This window comes from Penaeus chinensis, chromosome 24 (genome assembly GCF_019202785.1).
Source record: "Penaeus chinensis breed Huanghai No. 1 chromosome 24, ASM1920278v2, whole genome shotgun sequence".
Lineage (NCBI taxonomy): Eukaryota > Metazoa > Arthropoda > Malacostraca > Decapoda > Penaeidae > Penaeus > Penaeus chinensis.
In genome coordinates, this window is record NC_061842.1 from 15,638,660 (window position 1) to 15,658,659 (window position 20,000).

General features: G+C 44.7%; 1 protein-coding gene across 2 annotated transcripts in view; it reads right to left on the bottom strand.

The window, feature by feature from the left end:
* Positions 1-880: 880 nt before the first annotated feature.
* Positions 881-20,000, bottom strand: part of LOC125038183 (proton channel OtopLc-like) — a 100,371-nt gene continuing 81,251 nt past the window's right edge. The window contains exons 1-7 of one of the 2 annotated variants that reach the window (XM_047631562.1): positions 10,308-10,557; positions 5,059-5,309; positions 4,632-4,849; positions 3,536-4,523; positions 3,244-3,419; positions 2,064-3,116; positions 881-1,912 (exon numbers count right to left, since the gene is read on the bottom strand). In XM_047631562.1, the coding sequence (XP_047487518.1) occupies positions 1,799-1,912; positions 2,064-3,116; positions 3,244-3,419; positions 3,536-4,523; positions 4,632-4,849; positions 5,059-5,309; positions 10,308-10,354 (2,847 nt within the window). In that variant the 5' untranslated portion in view covers positions 10,355-10,557 and the 3' untranslated portion in view covers positions 881-1,798. Of the gene's footprint in view, positions 1,913-2,063; positions 3,117-3,243; positions 3,420-3,535; positions 4,524-4,631; positions 4,850-5,058; positions 5,310-10,307; positions 10,558-20,000 lie in introns of those variants that run through there. The other variant, XM_047631561.1, reaches the window with a different exon arrangement.

The following is a 20,000-nucleotide window of genomic DNA, read 5'->3' on the forward strand; positions in this document are numbered from 1 at the left end:
AAAGTCCACTGATAAAAACAATGTCGAGATAAAATCACAATCAATGCATGTGAAATAAAAATGGTTTAGTGAATGAAAGCAAGAAAAAAAATTACGGTTAAATATCTGTGTTATCGGTCACAAAGACGAAAAGATTATATAAATCAAAATATATTTATATGTATTTATGTCTATATCCACGTATTTATAAACGGTAAGAAAGGATCAAATATACATTTTTTCTTGGTTATTCTGTCGTCAAACGGAGCATATTATGTTCAGTAGAAGTGAGCTTTGGATGAGATTTAACAATGTTATTATTTAACTTGTCTCAGTATTTCATAATTTAGTAGCCGATAAACAATAAAGTGACTATTACTTACAAGACACTAACGTACTTTATGGAAACGTTAAACATCTGTGTTATCTGTCATACTCTTGACAATGGCTTTTAAAAAATAAAAAAAGTGAACTGCAGATATTCAGTTGATGTTGCAGCAACGGTGAATGTTTTATTCATTTGGTATAACCATTTGTTTTACGAGGTGAGAAATGGCTTTTTTAAAAATAGTTTCAGTGAATAATTAAGTATTCATTACATTTAAGACGCTCCCATGAATATGTTGTTTTGTGTTTTTTTAAATATTCTTTTTGGACATATTTCTGTTTTGCTTTGTTATAAAAAGAAATATTACTGATTCAAGGGAGCGATTGATTTAACTGTTCTAAAGGATTTCTTCACTAGTATTGGTTTAATTAAGCATAACTTTCTGAAATGCATTATTTTTTCTCTCTCTTTGAGGTTCAGTTTGTTAGCTGAAGTAGGCTTCTTTTTTATTCCGAATGTTTTGAAGAATGAAGGACCTTTAAGGAGGTTTAAGGTTGACTGGAAACACTTAAGTTGTAGGTCAGAAAGATTTTATTTGGCGCAAGCACATCTAATTCCTCGGTGAATTAGCTGTACTCGTTTTATAACTTATATATAGATACTACGTACAAACATGTACACATTACAATACAGAGGTAATGCCCGACGAGCAGGCCTAGTCAGCCTTTGTCAGCTTCTTTAGTACTCCTAAAGACTAATCATCTACACGTCTCCTTCCACATATCACAATATAGAATGTTGACCTGGCCTACCTCTTGACCAAGCATGCAGGCGAGGGCCAACCTGACCAGCGAATCACACAGGGTCATTTATCTACAGTGTATGGCATCATAAATACAGAAAGATGAGCAATGAGTGACGGCTCGGCATCTCGGCCAGTCGGATATTTACAGCAGATGACCCCCGTCCCAACACCACCACTGCAATACTCAGCTTCACGCGACACATCATCCACGTTTCCGTGAATAGTATAATCACCACTGTATTTTAAATTTTTAATTTTATTTATTTTTTTTTTTTTTGCTATATCATGTTTACGTTAGACATCGTCTTCAGATCCGATTCACAAATAAATCTTCATCAGTATCGGATTCATGGAGAATCCTCGTCAAATATCAATAATTTTTTTTTGTTTTTTTGTTTTTTTTTGTTTTTTTGTCAAATCATAGTTTATGAAACACGTCTCTGTCGTGAGCGTATAATCACGACTGTATATGCATGTATGATTTTGTTTCTGTTTCTGAGTGTCGGCTGTGGCGCAGGAGGGGGTGGGTGACTTGATTATTTACACACGCTATTATAGCGCAGAACGCCATCACGAGGCGCAATCATGAGTCAGGATGAATGAATCCGTGGAACATGATGAATCCATTGCTTGGTATGAGTCCATGGTGAGGAAGGGGTCGTGACCCCGGATGGGAGGGAGTCACCTTACTCCTCGGCCTCATATGATGCCTTCCACATGTCAGCCAAACACACGGACGAGTGGAAGCGGTAGAACAGCGCGAGTGGCAACGTCAAGTGTGAAAGTAAAGTCCACAGCTCCTGGAAAGAGGAAAGAGGAAATTGTTAGTTATAGTGTTTGACTAGTTATGTACACAGTTCTGGAGTTTGTTCATAACATTAACTTTCAATAAAAACGTTTTTACATATATAGTATACAGGTAATTAGAAAAAGCATTGAATTCCGCCTTACCTTGCCGTAGAAGTCATACATGTTGGAATTGCCTTCTTCGCTCTTGATCTCGAAGGTCTGCAGCAGCCACATGGCCACGTTGGTGACTACCAGGTAGGTGATGACTTCGCGGCCGGGCTTCTTGTGCTGAATCTCCAGGGAGTTGGAGCAACGTCTCAAGCCGTCACAGATGAGCGTTGTCTGGAGGATCACTTGCGACACCTGGAGGACTGACACTGATACAAACAGGAAGTCCCTGTTGTTGATAGAAGGCACCATGCTGAGGAAGGCGTAAAGGAAGATGCACGGCAGGCACACGTATAGCAAGATGTTGTCCACCGAGCTGATGGCGTGCTTCATCACGTCCAAGACTCGTATGGAGTTGTACGCGATGGCTGCCGTGATCAGCATGCACGACAAGAGGATCACTTCGCTGATGCCGTTCACATACTTGCCGAGCATCTTGCTCTCTTCTGACGACGACAGGATGAAGAAGAGGATGATGGAGATGACTGTGGCCACGGTCATGAGGAGACCCGCGAACAGACCGCGGTTGGAAGCGTGGCAGTCGACGTAGATAATGAGGTTGGAAGTCAAGGTCTTGCTGTTGTCCTCTTCGTACGTGACCTCGACGGAGGGGATATGAGTGTGGCGGTCGGTCTTGCCGATGTTCTCCCACAGGAGAATCCACAACCCCACCATGAGGATGTTGAACTCGATGCTGAAGGGGTAGAGGTAGGGCGTGGTGTAGTTGATCATGTCAGAGAGGTTGGTGTCCTTCTCGCAGCCGTAGTTGATAGACCACGCTGAGGAGGACGCGGAGAGTTTGGTGCCAGAGAAATGGTGCGAGTCATCGTCATCTACTTCGTCAGAGTCGTCGTCGTAGCCTGAGCCGTAGAGGGCGGCCGTAGTGGATCCGTCAGTGCTGTAGTTGTCCTTGTTGGCGTAGCTCTTCTTCATGAAGATGGCTTGAAGAGTCTCTTGGAGGATGGTGTAGATCCAGTAACAGAGAGAGGCACCGATGCAGTGCATGAGTCCAAATCGTGAAAGGACCTTGCGACGGTTGATGATCAGCTGTAAAAGAAAGAAAATAAACGTTACTTCTATTGTGTCAATATAGTACACGTCGCCCTAGAAATTACACGTAATCTGGAATATATTTTTGTCAGATTGAACAATTTCTTTGAATTATTTTACTTACATTGGAGTACTTGAAGATGAAGAACAGCTGGTAAAAGGCGTATACAGGTTGTAGCACAGACATTACAACGTCAGTAGTACAGGTGCAATCATCGAAGGCGGGGTCGTCTTCAGTGAGGTACAAGATTTTCTGGCCAAGGTTCAGGCCGGTGTGGATCAGGTAACCAAAACAGAAAACTGTTGGGGAAAATTGCAATTGTAAATCTTATGCAGACATGTTGCATGTGATTAGCATTAAACAAAATCATCATAATTTCAAGCTAATATATTACAGAAACATATTTTGTATTTACCTGTAGCCCCGATCTTCAGGTAGAGAGATCCACCGTGTCTTCCGGACGTGAAACCATAGTGCTGAGGAATGGTTCTCCTCGGTTCCGGCAGGTTGATGCGCAGCTGGTATTGGCCGTCGCCAGTTGGCTCCAGCTGCACCTGCTCGCTTTTGTCCGTCTGTTTCGCTTTCGCTTCTTCGAGAGCCCGAGAAATTTGGTTGACATAACGACGGACATCCACATGAACGTAGAACAGCCAAAGTAGTTGGGCCACGATGAGGAACACGTTGAAACCTTCTGCCATGGCGGAGTCATGGCCACTGAACGTGTCGGCCAGGTAGATCACGACGCCGAGCATAACCAAGAAGACGGCGTAGATGACGCTCAAGTTTTCGCTCAGCGTGTGAGTGAACCATTCGGACTTTTTCTCTGGTTCTGTGGGTTGGGGCTCTTCGTTGTCAGGGTGTTCAGGCTGGGGTACCGCGTCTACGAGACCCGAAGGAGTACCGCTGCTGTGTGCCTGGTGTTGCTCGGGCACTTTGTACGTCACGCCCGCCGCTGAAGCCTGGGGGCCTATGGGCGGGTTGGCGTAGCCGTGATTTGCACCGTAGTTGACTTCGCTGTAGATGGACTGCGTGTCAGAATGGAGGTTGGGGTACAGGTGGGTGGTCACTGGCTGGTTCTGGTTGAGGGACACCATAGATACGGAGCGCGTCCCTGCGGTAGTCGGGGGTGCCGTTGGGAGGGTCATGGTGGTTGGCAAGGCGCCCTGCAGGTTCAGTTGCAACACCATGCTGTTCCTTCGCTGCCTTGACGGGGCCACCATTCCGACGGTCGATGAGGTGGCGGAGGTCATACTGGGGTCAGTCCCAGCGCGACTCAGAGGGGGAGGAGAGCCCACGGGGAGCACCAAAGTCGTGGGCTCTGTATGCACGAACCCGGGGTTGTTCATGCCACTTCCTCCAACAGACTTCCGAGTAGCCTGTGGAGATTGCAGGTCGTCGATACTCTGTGGATAAACGAAGAAGATTGTTATAAAAAAAGGCAAAAATACCTGCCATAAATCGTCGTCATTCTACTAACATCATGGAGCACTAATGTCAATATTTTTACTCACCTCGCAATCAGAGTCCGACTGATAATATTTAATATCCTGCTCCTGGTTTTCGTTCGTTTGGCGGCGTTCGGCGAGGTCGTCAATCGATTCAGAGGTTGAATTGTGGATCACCTCGGGCGTAGAGACGCCTCTTCCGATGACGCCAGACACAGGCGCGGCCCAGGAGGAATACTCGGACTGTACTCCGGAGTCCGAGCCGCTATACAAGCCCTCAGACACTGTGGGGACAAGACAGCATGAGGAAGAAGCCCGGATATAGACATATTGATCCCCTCCAATATATTCTCAAGTATTCTTTAATAATAATGAAGATAGCAACAACAATAATAGTACTGACATTAAAAATTATATCAATAGTAACAATAGCAATAATAATAACAACAGTAATAACAATTATTATTTGAAAGACCTAATTCGGGCGACTTACAGTGTGTCTGGCCGGGGGCGAAGCTTAAGATGAACTCAGGATGTGGTCTGTCCGCGTGGTCGGGATTCGCGCCGCCTGTGATGGCGTGTGCGGCGGCAACGTGCGTTATGGCACTTCCGAGATGCTGCAGCAACTCTGGCGGCGCGCTCACCTTCCTCCGACGGTGCGGGTGCTGGGAGGGGAGTCCGTGGGAAACTCGGCGACGGTGCTGGATCGGCGTCACAAGGGCGCTGCCACTCGCCTCGCTCTCACTGCGGGGGAAGAGACACGTGGTTAGGGCGGACGCTCGCTGGAGTTGGCTACGGGGCCGTTTGTCGGAGCAGTGTTGACAATGAGACTGATGATAATAATGACGATAATAAAAATGATAGTAATATTAATAGTAAAAGATAACAGTAAACAATAATTATAGCAACTTAATTTTACTATTTTTATTATCATTAACATCATTATCGATTATACCATTATTACTTTCATAATCATTATCATCATTACGATAATAATAATAATATAATATTCTATATTTAAAAGTGGATGATTATCGTATCTCGTTTGGCAGGATAATACTATGATACACGTCCTTATCATGATTTAATCTGTCACACAACATTATTCTCGAATAAAAGATACCATCAAATGGCGACCAAGAGTGACAAATAATGAGAACGTTTTACACCTCGTGGAAAAAGACTGGAACGTATTCATTTTCTCAGAAGGAAGTAAAATTAGGCGAGTTGAGGTAAACTACGAAAAAAGAAGAAGAAAAAAGCTTAAGGTCACACCCACTCATTATCTTGTGGATTGAGACCTATTTAAATGCCTCTGTTCTAACTAAAAGAACTTGTAAGTTACATAACACTGTAATGTTATAGTGTAGAACACAATAGAGCAGAATAGAGGTAGTGGATTGTATATAACTTTGCAATAAAGTGCATTTCTTTTAAATGAATAACGCGAGAAAATAATTGAGTATCCAGTGAATACTCAAAAAAAAAAAAAAAAAAAAAAAACTATAATCATTTGTAATTCATCGAGTGCCAATAGCATATTAGACTAGCCAAAAAAATCAAACAAGAACGAGTTTCATGTTCATTATTAAAGGTTTTGCAATCGTCTGGCATTCTGGAACTCTCCGCAGACAAGTATGTTCAGATAGCATTAGCAGCCACCCACGACAAAAGATCACCTGCCCACTACTTATGGACGGACCCAAAAGCCCAGTAACCTGTCGTGTATCGGCAAGTCCTCGAAACTGTATAATGATTATTTCCCTCTCGCCTAAATGTCACGGCCACATTCTGCGGCCTCCAGAAAGTAGCACCTCCTCCTCCCTCGTCTCTCTCTCTTTCTCTATCTCTATCTCTCTCCCTATTTCTTCATCTCTCTCTTTCTTCCTCTCTCTCTCTCTCTGTCCCTCCCTTTCTTTCTCCCTTTTCCTCCCCCCGCTCCCTCCCTTCCTTCATCTCCCTCTCTATCTCTTCATCTCTCTCTCTGTTAGACCGGCAGCGAGGGCCTCCGATAGGCCTCCCTCTCACAGCTTGACCTTTCAACGACATCTAATTCGTTTCTGTGATTATGAACGGGTTATGATTTTTTTTGTTTATTTCTTAGCTTTATTTTTTTTATTTGGTGATTTTTTTACTTCCTCTTATAATGCGACAATTATTTATAATCTTCGACACCTATTGTTCTTGTGACGTAATTGTACTAATACTGTGATGGACATTTGTATATCTAAAATAATTCTTATATATATTTGAAATACTTCAACTCTAGAACATGCAGGAAATGGTATATCAGAGTGTACCATGTGTAGGTAATCTTTAAATAGATGCAGTCCACAAATACCTGGGTTCTGTTAAGGTTAAGGGTGAGTGAACCGCATGTTTCTACGCACACAATAAAGCAATTACGAGCCAGCGGCTGGCCGAACACTGCCGCCTTCTCCTCAAACATACACTCCACTCGTACTCCACTATTCATACAGTCTTTCGTAATGTTAAATACCTCTAGCCATGCCCGCCATATGAATAGCGCGCGCCAGAGTAGGGTCACATGTATACCAAGGCTATACCAGGTGACTAATTGCAGCTGGCATCTCGCCCTTGTCAGCTAAGCGGCAGCGGGAACAGGATAACAAGGTCGAATTGACAGAGGCAGATATAAAAAAAGACTTTTTTTATTTCTAAAGTTCTACTCCTCCCTCACCCAACCCCAGACTGCGGGAAGCGACACAAATGTCAACGCCATCAACAGCTGGGAATTTAGAGTATGCAATTCGTACTATCACGCTGTTTGAAAAGACAAATTGCATGGACCATTACATATCAACTTCCTTCGCGTGGAAGTCTATCCCTTATCATGGGAGGGAGAATGTAAGGTTGATAATACTACATACATACATCTACTTGACAGATTCTCTCCCCGCCTTCCGCCACACAGAAAGCCGCTCTATCGACAAAAAAGAAAAAAAAAAAAAAGAAAAAAAAAAAACTATTTCATTCCGCGATACCACAAGGCTGCTGCTACCCGCCGTTGCCATTCAGCCACGAGGTGAAAAAGGTATATTAGAAAATTCAATGTAGCGCGCATGAAGGTCATATTAGCGGTGAGTACGCGACACTTCCATTAACGTAATGTATATGTGATGAGTCAGTGTCTTGGGCGTTCTCAGGGCCAACAGTCCTGGAAGTGTAGGAGGGAGAAATATAATGGGGGGAGCATATTCAGGAAGGCGTTGATCTTGAGGCTGTTTGGGGGATGGATGGATGAGTGGATGGATGAGTGGATGGATGGATGAGTGGATGGATGAGTGGATGGATGGATGAGTGGATGGATGAGTGGATGGATGGATACTTTATTGTTATAAAATTGAATCGGAAATATTTTAGACTTTTGTGTGTAATATACATTTAAAATGATGAGGATGAGAGAGAGAGAGAGAGAGAGAGGGAGAGAGAGAGAGAGAGAGAGAGAGAGAGAGAGAGAGAGAGAGAGAGAGAGAGAGAGAGAGAGAGAGAGAAGAGAGAGAGAGAGAGGTAAACAAAAAGGCACACGAGAAACTGGTTCAAGAATGCCACAACCGGCAAGCAGAGTGGTGGAAGGGATGGCCTAAGACACATAAACACATAAATCCCAAACTTCCTTAAAATACCCCCCTCCATTACTGATCAAGTGACCTTCGCGATATCCCATTTCCTCAGAGAAAATAAGGAGTTAGAGAATACAAAAACAAAAAAAAAAAAAAGAAGCTAGAGCTGCATCAGGGGCCTAAAAAAAAAAGCGCCGCCCCAGCCTAAATTTGACCTTTACTTCAGCAACGGCGAGTCCTGTTCCAAAGTGAATCGTGCTGCGTCCAGCGAGCGGCGCCAAAGAACCGAGCGAAATTTTGGTAAACAGGTCGCGAGAGAGAGACGTTCGGGGCGACCCTAAGAGAGACTCCAGGTTGTTGCTGGTTCTCGAGGGCGATGTCGTCCCTTAGTTACTGTCATCCTCTGGCCGGTTCTGAGTTTAGGCTTCATCTCGAAATGCGTAAAGGCTTATTAATACTGTGCGAGTTGGCTAAAATAAGCACTATATGGAACAGTTATTGTTCGTTGCCAGCTGTCACTTGCCAGCTACCACACCCTGTCTTGACAAAAACTTGAAGGGCTGCAACCATACCGTCGACCATAGTGCTGGCTGCCTGCCATTGTCACCTTTTTGTTTATTTGATTTTTGTACAAACGTGGAAAATCGCTAAAGTCGGTTTACTAAAATATGGTTATTATTTACTTTACTACTTCAGGTAAGTGGTACTGCCGGTTTCAACTTCAAGAGCAAGAGTGAGAGAAAAAACGATCTCTTGATGGCAACAGTACATCGCCAAACCTGATCAATTTGAGTCGGGAACTTCCCCGAGTCAGTTTTTCGGCATCGCTTTATAAGAAAAAAAAGAGAAAAAAGAAAAACTTAATTGCATTGTGAGTGGCTCAAACAAGACTCATATTGCCATGGTCCTCGTCCACCCACGTTGACGAATCTGAGATCAAAATAGCCCACCGACGTCTTTGAAAAGAGTTACCCCTCTAATAATAAACATGATAAAAAATGAAATCAAGCTTCATCTACCGTGTGATTTACAAATAGAATTAGATGTAGAAGGCAACGAATAACACAAATATCAGACTTCACGGTAAACACGGTCTTCTCCCTCATGTCGTTCTCCCCTTGGCTTTTATTCTCCCCCGTGGCTTCGCTCGTTCTCCCCCCGCCGCTCCCTGGAAGGTCCACACTCCCTCCCCTCTACATGCATGATACGAGGAAGAAGAAAAGGAAACGGGAACATAGACAATCATTATTGCGAAGACGAAAGAGAAGGAGAATAAGAACAAAAAGTGGCAGAACTAAGAAGAAGGAAGAGAAGAAGGCGGTGGAGGTGGAGGAGAGGGGGAGGGAGGGGAGAAGAAGGAGGGAGGGGGAGGAGAAGGAGTCAGGGAAGCTGACCACCATCAAAAGGTCACACACGCAACAAGCCCGGCCACCGAGGAGCCGGATGTGGAACGCAATTTGACGTTACAAGAGCGGATGTTCCTGGATTGCAGATGCACGTCTGCTGTTTCTTCCGTGACGTGGAAGCCGAAGACATCGAGGGTCGTGCCATATAAGCCTGGGTCTCCGGCGCTGAAATTTTTTTCTGGCGCCTCGTATGGTTTCCGTTTCTCGTTTACATTAGGGGAGTGCGTGGCGAGTCCGTGCTCATGGAGACTTGATCAGGGTTTACGCAGGAAAAAAGTTGTTCGTCCACAATAAGACATAAGAAATACAAGTCACGATATCTATTTACAGTTAAATCTTTATTGTCTGTTTTGTCGGTATGTTTCACCAAGAAAATTATTTATTTTCTAAAGAGACTCAGAATTTAAGTTAATTTTTGAAGTAATAGAATTCCCGACGACGAGGAAGGGAAGGTATCTACCCTAACGTATCAGCTGGAGTATGTAAACACAGGTCACGTGGTCGGCGTGTGAACCTCGAGCACATGAATGCTCTTCCTCATTTCGCATATATTGTCTACATAAGTATTAATATCTATTTTTCTAACTCGCATTAAGTACTCTTGTTTACGACCTAGTCACTTTGTATAAAAATAACGCTCGACACATGAACGCCCGAGGCTACTGAACGGGTTTTCGATTTCTCAATTAGTCTTTTGAGTTTACTAAATCATTGAGATAGAGCAAACAATGAAGAATGTACTTACAACTCACCTAATACTGTTGAGGACTAGCCGGATAGGGATGCTAATTGACGACATAGTATATCCAATAAAGTTCGTGCTAAGGTGTTTTTGTGTATCAGACTTTTAATCGGGCTTTTGGAAAAGCATTACCGATCACAATCGTGGTAACACCATATTCATCACACAAACACTATAACATCCACTTGTCACTCTGCTCGCTCTATTTCAAACGTCACTATTGCCGTGTAAGTGGCAACAGTTTCCACACACAAACACTAGCTACTAATTACCGATAAATAGCCGAGCGAGTCCTCCGATCACCATAAATAATCCAGGATCCGAGTTATCACAGTAATCCTTGTGTAGCGTAATTCCTTCCTGGCTCGCTAAGACTCGGTTCTGGAACTCCGCCGCAGCTGCTTGCGTGCCCTCCGAGGCTTCCAGACCAAGTGAGGGGCCGAGTGTCCAGCGCTCAACGGCAGAGTCTTTCGTCCTTGGCGGAGGATGGCTGTCTTGTGAAGGAGGCGGCGGTGCGTTGGGAGTAGTTACGGCCCAGACCCCGCCCCTGTCTGCTCAGGGGAGTCCCCGCGCGGATCGAGCCGCTCCCTGGAATCCCGGCTAACAAAGATCGTTCTTGCACAAGATCTGGAATTTGTAGAAACAACTACGGACGCTAAGCTTTTTCCTTCCATTTTTTCCGCCGGATTCTGGCCAACACCTGCGAAGGGCGAGAGAGCGGCCGATGCACTTCACACGTGACCATAAAGTAATTAGGACCTCAGCGACGTAAAGAAAGCCGATTTTAGGAGCCGCAATTTAGGCGCTAGGCATAAGGCTAATCAGATGACCATAGGCTTCTCTTTTCTCCCTGTGGTTTTGTGTAATAAAGTTTAAAAACTCTGGAGGTCGAATCTCTTAGAAGATTGTTACGTCATGTAACAAAATTCATTTCATGATTTACGATATTTCAGTATAGTCGATGTGTGCAAGATCCTACTAGCAATTTTTATCCCTTTGCGTCATCAAGTTCAAAGAAGTTTAGAAGGACATTTGAGATACTTTACAATTCAGAAGCTGTTTGCCGATAATTTTTTTTCGTCTTTCTCTTTCTATCACGCATTAAAAACGTGTCTTCTTATGTTCAGCAATTTCCTTTACTCTGAACGGAAGCGAATGATACTTGCTTTTATCTTTTTTTCTTTTTTTTTTTTTTGTAGGGGATCTGATCATTTTCAGCTCGGGCAAACTGAATCTGTTTTGTCTAGAATAACTTATATCCCTTATTTTCAGCAGCTCACGGGACCGGCAACAAGAGCGTCTGAATTGACAGAAGATGCCCACGTTCAGTACACGTGAACTGAAGGGTAGAGGCCGGACAGAGGGAAAGCCTCGGCGGTTCCTCTTCTTTCTTTGTGACACGAACGACTCAAGTCACAAAGAGGAATGTCATGTCCAAGGTGATATACCCCTGCATTGTCCAGGGGCAAGAAGGAAGCAATTGAAAAAAAAAAAAGCGAAGAACACACACAGAGGGAGAACAGGATCCTAGGTGAGAGCAAACCAGGATCTCGAGCAACACAACCCCCAAATATTTAACATCTTTTCACACTAAATGTTGCTTCATGCTTCACTTACTCGTCTCGTTCATGCCCCGTCGCGCTTAAAATGAGAAAGGAAATCTTAGAGAGGATGTGTTAGGATAAACGAAAGAAGGACGAACAAAGGGAGGATGATACTAGAGGAGATGCAGAGAGAAGAAAACAAGGCAAGAGGAAATGAGATATTACATGCTGGCAGAGAAAAAAATACGAAGAGAGAAGGGAAGAAAGGCACTATAGGGAAACAACGAGAGATATTACGAAAGAGACAAGAGAGAGAGAAGGAAAGAGGGAGTGGAGGCACAAGAACTGTGGCCTTAGCATCGAACGAGACTTCCTTTGCAAGAGACCGGCTGTCACGAACTTATCAGATATATATGGAAAGGCTAGCTGGCGGCTGTGACCCGCTGCGACCCTTGTTTCCAGGGTGTGTGTGATGTTGTGTACAAGGCTACCCCGGTTTTCCCATTAGGAAATGGAAAACAAGGCAAGTGATGCTCAAGTTGTCAATCAGGCTTTGCTTCATCTCTAAACAAGGTGAAAGCGTATAGCGGGTGTCATATAAGCCAATTACACTGCTTCTAAAGGCTGAAAATCCCTACTTCACAAAAAAGGAGGAAAAAGAAAGAGTTGCACCAATCAGTAGACCCCTTTACTTCCCCAACCAGCCGGCATTCCCATATATATTTTTTATTTACTATCCCCCATAAAAGCCCCATAGAGATTGTGAAATGGCGACGATGGAAAAAATCCCAGACAGTTAGCAAGTGTGCGGCTACGCATCCCGGGGAACTCCCGGGAGTAGAAGCTCCGCCCACCACCACGCCTCGCAGAGCGTCGCCACACTCGCTCGTGACACGGCGTTCGGTCTCTTCTTTAGGGCCCCGACTACGTGACTCCTTCTTTTTGCTCGTTTATTTTATGCGTATGGTGAGTCATGCTTGAGTCAAGTGAGAATACCACAAACACCGATTCACGGCAGTGTTTTGACTAGCTCTTAAAGAGTATTTTTTTCAGTGATGCAGGGCTGTGTGACTGGTACTGGAATCCGTTGTCTTTTTCTTTGTCTCCTGGAAGCGCTCTGTGGTTGAATATCGTTATGCGATCATATTTATGCCTTATTGTTATTCCATCTTTGTTTGGTTAAATTCCGACGCTTTGAAAATAATTATCTATCCTTTCAGTCGGGAAAACAGTCATCTGAATCGTTACCCTTCGTTAGACTCTGAAGGATTTATTGTCTCTCCATAGAATAAGGGCAAAAAATGGTAGCGTGACCAAGGTTGAGGTAGCAGTGGCGCGGGTCGAGTGTTATGCCTCGAGTGGTGATGGTTATATTGGGGTCCTCGGTTGAAAAGGTCTCTCGGTGGCAGAGTAGAAAGTGGGCCCAGGGAGGCTGAGGGTAAAGCGTTCTTTTAGGGTGAAAGGCATAACGTGAATTTGACCAACGAGCGGACGGATGTTTACCCCTTTCTCGCAAGCGGATCTTCTGTTTCGAGCAAAATGAGATCGCCGCTATGTAAACAGGTCGTGTAAACTTGCATTGCAAATGAGAGACGACTTTTACATTCAAACTCAGCTGGTGGCGGCCGAGAACCCGAGCAGCCGCTGGCAAGATCCCGGATACTCCAGCAACCAATCACGTGCCTCCTCTCGGGCTTAGACCTGGTCGAGACGGTCTCACACCGAACCGAACCGAAGCTGCAGGTCAGAGTGAGAATAACGATGATCTCACCGACTCCGGCCGACAACAGTGTCTTTGTCGGAGCGCTTCTGTTGCCGCAATGTTGCCGTAGGCTGTAGGGTCGCGCGTGGATGACTCGCATGAGAGGAAAGCAAGAAAAAAAAAAATGATAAGAAAAGAAAGGCAAACAACGAGTCTCTACGTATAAGGCAAATTGAAAAAGAGTTAATAGAGTCAGGAGGAAAGGATGCCACGTGGAGAAGAAAGCAAAGGAGGCAGTGACGACTTTCTCAAGAAAAGGAGAGAAGAAATGACCAACGTGTGGTACAAGCAAACAGCGGGAAATAAAAGAGCATGACTAACAGAGAAAGATGACGCGGGATGCACGGCTAATGTGGATCAAGCAGGACAACTCGCTCTTGCATGCGAGCCAGTGGCGTTCCAGCCAGCGGAGGTGGAGGTCGCGGCCATCCGACTCGCATGAGATCACATTTATTCGATTATCGCTACTTCGAGAAAGTGTATTTGATTTATATGTTCTTTTAAACTATTTTTTCGTTGTGAATGAAACAGGATTTGGCACCAAAAATTGGTGCCTAAAGATCAATTTGATAGTATATTTTTTAGTAGCAGGCGAATGAAAAAATATATGATCAGAATTATCAATAAGGAAATAAATCAACAATGGAGACGGCTTACATGGCTCTGGTGCGGTCGTTTGAGGAGACCGACATTGCAAGCGCTCCTCCTCACTACGCAAACAAGTCTCTGGCTCCCTGGACGCTTCAAGCCCTCTCTAGTCACTAACTCTGGTAAATACGGAACTCTGCGCGCTGTGGAGTCCCGCTCAGGACCTCGGGGTCGGAATCTAAGGAGCGTAGTGAAATTCTGGATCCAATTCCCCATTCTTTGCCTTTAATGCTTCGACGACTGTATGAATCTCACGTCTTGGAAATACCTGGATGTTTTACTTCTTTTTATGGGTTGTGTGGATCGTGTGAGATGAAAGGAGGCGAGAGGAAACGACGGAGAGACTTTAGATGTTACATTTTTTTGATGGTTTGTTCATGTTTTGTATGTCCCGGGATAGAGGAACCTTTTCCTTTGCGGTCACTTTCAACACGAAGCCTTAAAAACACAAAACTCTCGCCTGGGAAGATCTCAAGTGATCTCATGATGTCATTCTTGCTTCCTGTCTGCTACTTGATTATGCATGCGGGACGACGTGGCACAACACTTAGAGAAGTGAGGTACACTTATTTATATTTCTGAAGTATTGCGTAAAATGTTCATATTTTTAAATCGTCATTTTCATTCCCCATCAAGTAAACATTACTCCTCTACTCCTGTTATTGAGAGTCAGGACCTCTTCTACATTCTTCCCTGTTAATGAACGCCCAACGCCGCGTTCACTCCTCTTAATGAACGCCCTCTGTTCCGTAGCCCAATTCCCGCGAATCGCACCCAATTTCGGCAACAGCTGGAGGATAATGAACCCCCTGTTGCTGCTGCAGGAGAGTGGAGGCGCAGCTACCGAGGCAGAAGACGATGGGTTTGGAATTTTTGCGTCATTATTATGTCGTGTACTGCCGAGTCACGGTTATTTTCGACGTCCCCTTAGACTCGATGTCATTCTCTCTTTTTTCCTTCTTACTAACTCGGCTTTCGTAACGTTCATGGGAGATATTCATGAACCGCACTACACAGTCTTACCACCATGATTAACTCAAAGGAGGAACAATTATGAATTCATCTTAAAAGTAAAATGAATTCGGCTTTTTCTCAACTTTTTTTTTCTTTCTCTCTCTTCCCCTCCCCTCTCCATCTCCCTCTCCCTCTTCCCACGCCCTCTCTCTCGCCTTATTCCTCTCGCTCTCCCTCTCCCTCTCCCTCTCCCTCATCCTCTATCTCTCCCTCTCCCTCTTCCTCTTCCTCTTCCTCTTCCTCTCCCTCTCCCTCTTCCTCTTCCTCTCCCTCTCCCTCTCCCTCTCCTTCCCCCCCTTTATCTCATCTTTACTTAAGCCTTTCGTCATTCCTTTCTGAGCGTCCGAGTTCACGAGATCGATTCGAGATGCCGGGATAGAAACACAAGAGGGATTGAAAAGCGGCGAGCGGTGGGCGACAGGAACTTGCGGGACTGATTAATGACGGGGACTAATTTAGGATCAGAAAACGTCTTGTCATTCTCTTGCAAGTAAGTTGAGGGAAGGGGGGAGGGGGAGGAGATGGAGGAAAAGGAGAAGGAGAAAGAGGAAGGAGGAGAATTGTGTGGTGGTGGTGGAGGAAGAGGAGGAGGAAGAGGAGGTAGGGGAGGAGGAGGAGGTAGAGGAAGAGGAGGAGGAAGAAGGGGAGGAAAGTGAGAGGAGAAGGAGGATGAGGTAGAAGGAGGAGGAGGAGGAGGAGGAGGAGGAGGAGGAGGAGGAGGAGGAGAAGGAGGAGGAGGAGGAGGAGGAGGAGGAGGAGGAGCAGTAGGAGTAGGAGGTAGAAGAAGGAGAAGGAGGAGGTGGTAGAGGAGGAGGAGGAAAAAGATCAGGAGGAGGAGGAGGAGGAGGAGGGAGTAGAGGAAGAACAAAAGATAAAGAAGAAAAAGAAGAAGAAAATAAGAAATGAGGTAATTAGCGTACGCCCGGGAGACTAGAATGCACGTGTGAAATGGATTATCATTAAACGCGAATTATTACCTTCATTTACGACACTCAAGCGACGTTTTGAGGCGCGTCCGTCTGTTCTAGCGGACAAGAGAGAGGCTCTCGCGGGCAGCTTGCAACACGTGAGCTGGATCGACACAGCACCCCGGCGAGATCGTGAGGAAGGGCGGTCATTATCGAGAGACAAGGGAGAAGGAAGAGGACATCTTGCGTCACCGAAGGAGCCGAGATCCGTCTCTTCCGCGCGATAACACGTGTACGAGTATTAACCCCCCCCCTTTCCCCTCCATGCAATCTGCACTCCTCCTCCTCCCTCTCCCCTCTCCTCCCCATCCAATCTACATCCCCTCCTCCTACCCCCCGCTCCACCCCCATCCAATCTGCACCCCCTCCTCCTCCCCCTCCTCCTGCCCCCAACTCGTGCAGATGAGCCGATATGGAACTGCGTGATGACCCGACAGCGCCCAGGGAGAATCCTCAGGAAGACCAAGCGACCGAGCGGGTTTGCAAAGGAAGGCTAAGGGAGGGTGGGGAGTCCGGGGGATGGAGGAGGGTGGGGGCGGGGAGAGGAACGGCGGGGGAAATCGCATGCACCAAGGCAGTTCATACGGCCAAGCATTCCGTCGTCTGGTGCCTGGTATGCGCGACGCGGATGCCAATACCACCTGCAGGTACAAGAAAGGGAGTGTAACCTCGGCGATACAGCTCCCCGGGGACGCGCCATTGTGGTAGGAATTTTCGTGGACAAGGAAAGGGTTCACGACATACTAAGCGAAGGTAACGCATACACAATCCGGCGTTTGTTTCAACCAATAGGGTAAGGGTAGTTAAGGTCAGGGGAAGGGCAAAATGTTCCATTGAGGGAAGGGGCAAAGGGAGAGTGATAGGTAAGTGGATGAAAAAGTAGGAAAACTGTCCCCTTAATCGTAGTCTTGGTTAATAATATACGATAGAAAATGTTAAATGCGTTGCGTAAGACTTGAAAGTAAGCTGGAGTTCTTAGAAAACATACTCGTATATGTCAGAGGTACTATATATATCACGGCGCTACGGGATGCCTCTTGCAGTACTGTTGCAAGATAAAGATCACACACATACACACACACACACACACACACACACACACGCACACGCACACACACATGCATACATATATATGTATATTATATCTATTAATTTATCCATTTGTCTATGTACACACACACACACACACACACACACACACACACACACACATACACACATACACACATACACACATACACACATACACACACACACACACACACACACACACACACACACACACACACATATACATATATATATATATATATATATATATATATATATATACACATATGTATATATATACATATACATACATACACACACACACACACACACACACACACACACACACACACACACACACACACACACACACACACGTATATATTATATATATAAGCTACAAGGAAGCATATTCATGCATGTGATTCCAATTTTCACCGAGATAAATGTTTGATATCTCTGCACGACTACTGAGCGCTCGGGTCTTCTTTAACGTTTGGATCCCAGACTAGATGATAGAGTAATTATGCTTTCGTCAAGAAATTGGAGAGCACATATTAAATAAATCATTGGCGGTGCGAATCAGGAAACATTATTAATCCAGAAAATGTGTTCCCGGAAAAATGTATTCATTTTTTTTTCACTTATCGTTTAGTCGTAAAAAGATGACCTAAGTTGATTTACACAATACTGCATATGTTGCAAACAGGATTTCTAGGATGGAACAGAGCGTGGGCGCGAGGAACATTTGATTTACCAAAGCGGAACGAATCGTGTCATTTGAGTACGGTAAAGGACACTTATAAATATAAACGCCCCTCAAAGAGAAAGAGAAAAAATATATAGTCTATAAGGCAAGAGGCAAATAATCTGCTGCCAAGGCGCCAATACCTTCTTTTGTGCGCGATTCGAACAACTAAACTTTGGACTCTTGACAAAACACGTGGCTCCCTTTGCACTTTGGGCCATCTTGACCCGATGCCCAACGTCAACAAATATCACAGACCAATAAAAAACGGAAACCAAAAAAAGAGACAAAGTTTAGGGAAAAGCAAACCATTTTTGCCCCGCGTCGTCCCTCAAGGAGAAACGAAGGCTGGGCGCGCGAAAATCTTCCAAAAGGAGAACAAACTGTGTTTCTTCGTTTGGCTGAATCATGGAACAGACAAGTCGCTGACATTTGCATGGGTTCGGGGGCGCAAATATCCCCTTCGGCGACAGAAAATGGACGAAAAAGCAGAGCACAGGAATGACCTTTCGGCGACATAATATTCTTTATTTTTTTCCTTGTCCTCCTCCTCCTCCTTCTCCGGCGAACCGTTCGAATCTTATAAGCTGGAGGCGGTCGTGCGTTTTCCCCGTCGAGACAATTGACAGCGGATCGGAATGCCCTGGTAATGGGACTCGATACTGTTTTGCGATGCTGCTTTGTCTTTATCTTTATTTAACACGCTTTATCTTTCCCGATTTGGGCTTCTTCTTGACGTCGATTGGGCATTTCTTTCGCGCTTGCCATCGGTTTCTTTTCCTTATATATACGGTAAATATGCATGGGATTTGCATCTTGACTTTGATCGGCGCTGATGTATTTTTGGTTAGTTCTGTCTCTTTACTTCTGTCTTTTTCCTTTAAATATCTATCTATCTATCTATCTATCTACACACACACACACACACACACACACACACACACACACACACACACATATATATATATATATATATATATATATATATATAGAGAGAGAGAGAGAGAGAGAGATAGAGAGAGAGAGTAAGAGAGAGAGAGAGAGAGAAAGAAAGAGAGAGAGAGAGAGAGAGAGAGAGAGAGAGAGAGAGAGAGAGAGAGGAGAGAGAGAGAGAGAGAGAGAGAGAGAGAGCGGGAGAGCGAGAGAGAACGAGTTGTGTGCGTGTGTTTAGGCTTTTTGTGCTTAAATAATAAATGCTTAATAAATGCTTAATGAAGTTAGCAGAATAATTCATATTTTCATATCTTATAGTGTTTAATGTCTTAATTATTATTAATAATGACGGAAATCTTGATAAACCAAGAAACCGATCTTCCAGTTTCCCGTTTCTTTAACCGGGTTAGTCGTTCTCAAAATCCTTGACACTTGACACAAACATGTCATTTTACACTGACACCTTCTCGCAAGTGTCGAAAGATGTCATTGCAGCATCCGGTTCAAAGTCTAAGAAGTCGCTTAAACGTGCATTCTCGAGGACAACGATCTTATCTATATTAGGAAATTTACGACAAACCAAACAATAGTTCTCAAAAACATTATTTACCAAAGAATCTCTGAAAAAAAAACGACGTAAAAGGATATTATTAGTTACAACGGGACCATAATGGGGAAAAACGAAGACAAAAGAAGAAAGGAAAAGTCAAAACAAAATACGCCCGTCGCGACACCGAACAAATGACGAGCAATAAGGGCAACGTAGTGACGTAAACATCGGCTCATTAGCATGCAAATTGCGACAATTATGCAATAGCGAGGCACCGAGATGCGGGGGCTTGCATCGTCCGGCAACCAATGTCCGGGAGGGAGTGCAGGATACGGCAATCGCTTCCTTAAGGATCTTTCCTGAATATTTACGACGGCGATTCAAAGATAAGAAGCAGATATTATGAGCGGGTATTATAGACGGCGATGACAGCTGATAAAAGCCAGAATGAAGAGGTGGATGGAGGGGGATGTACAGGAGGGAACG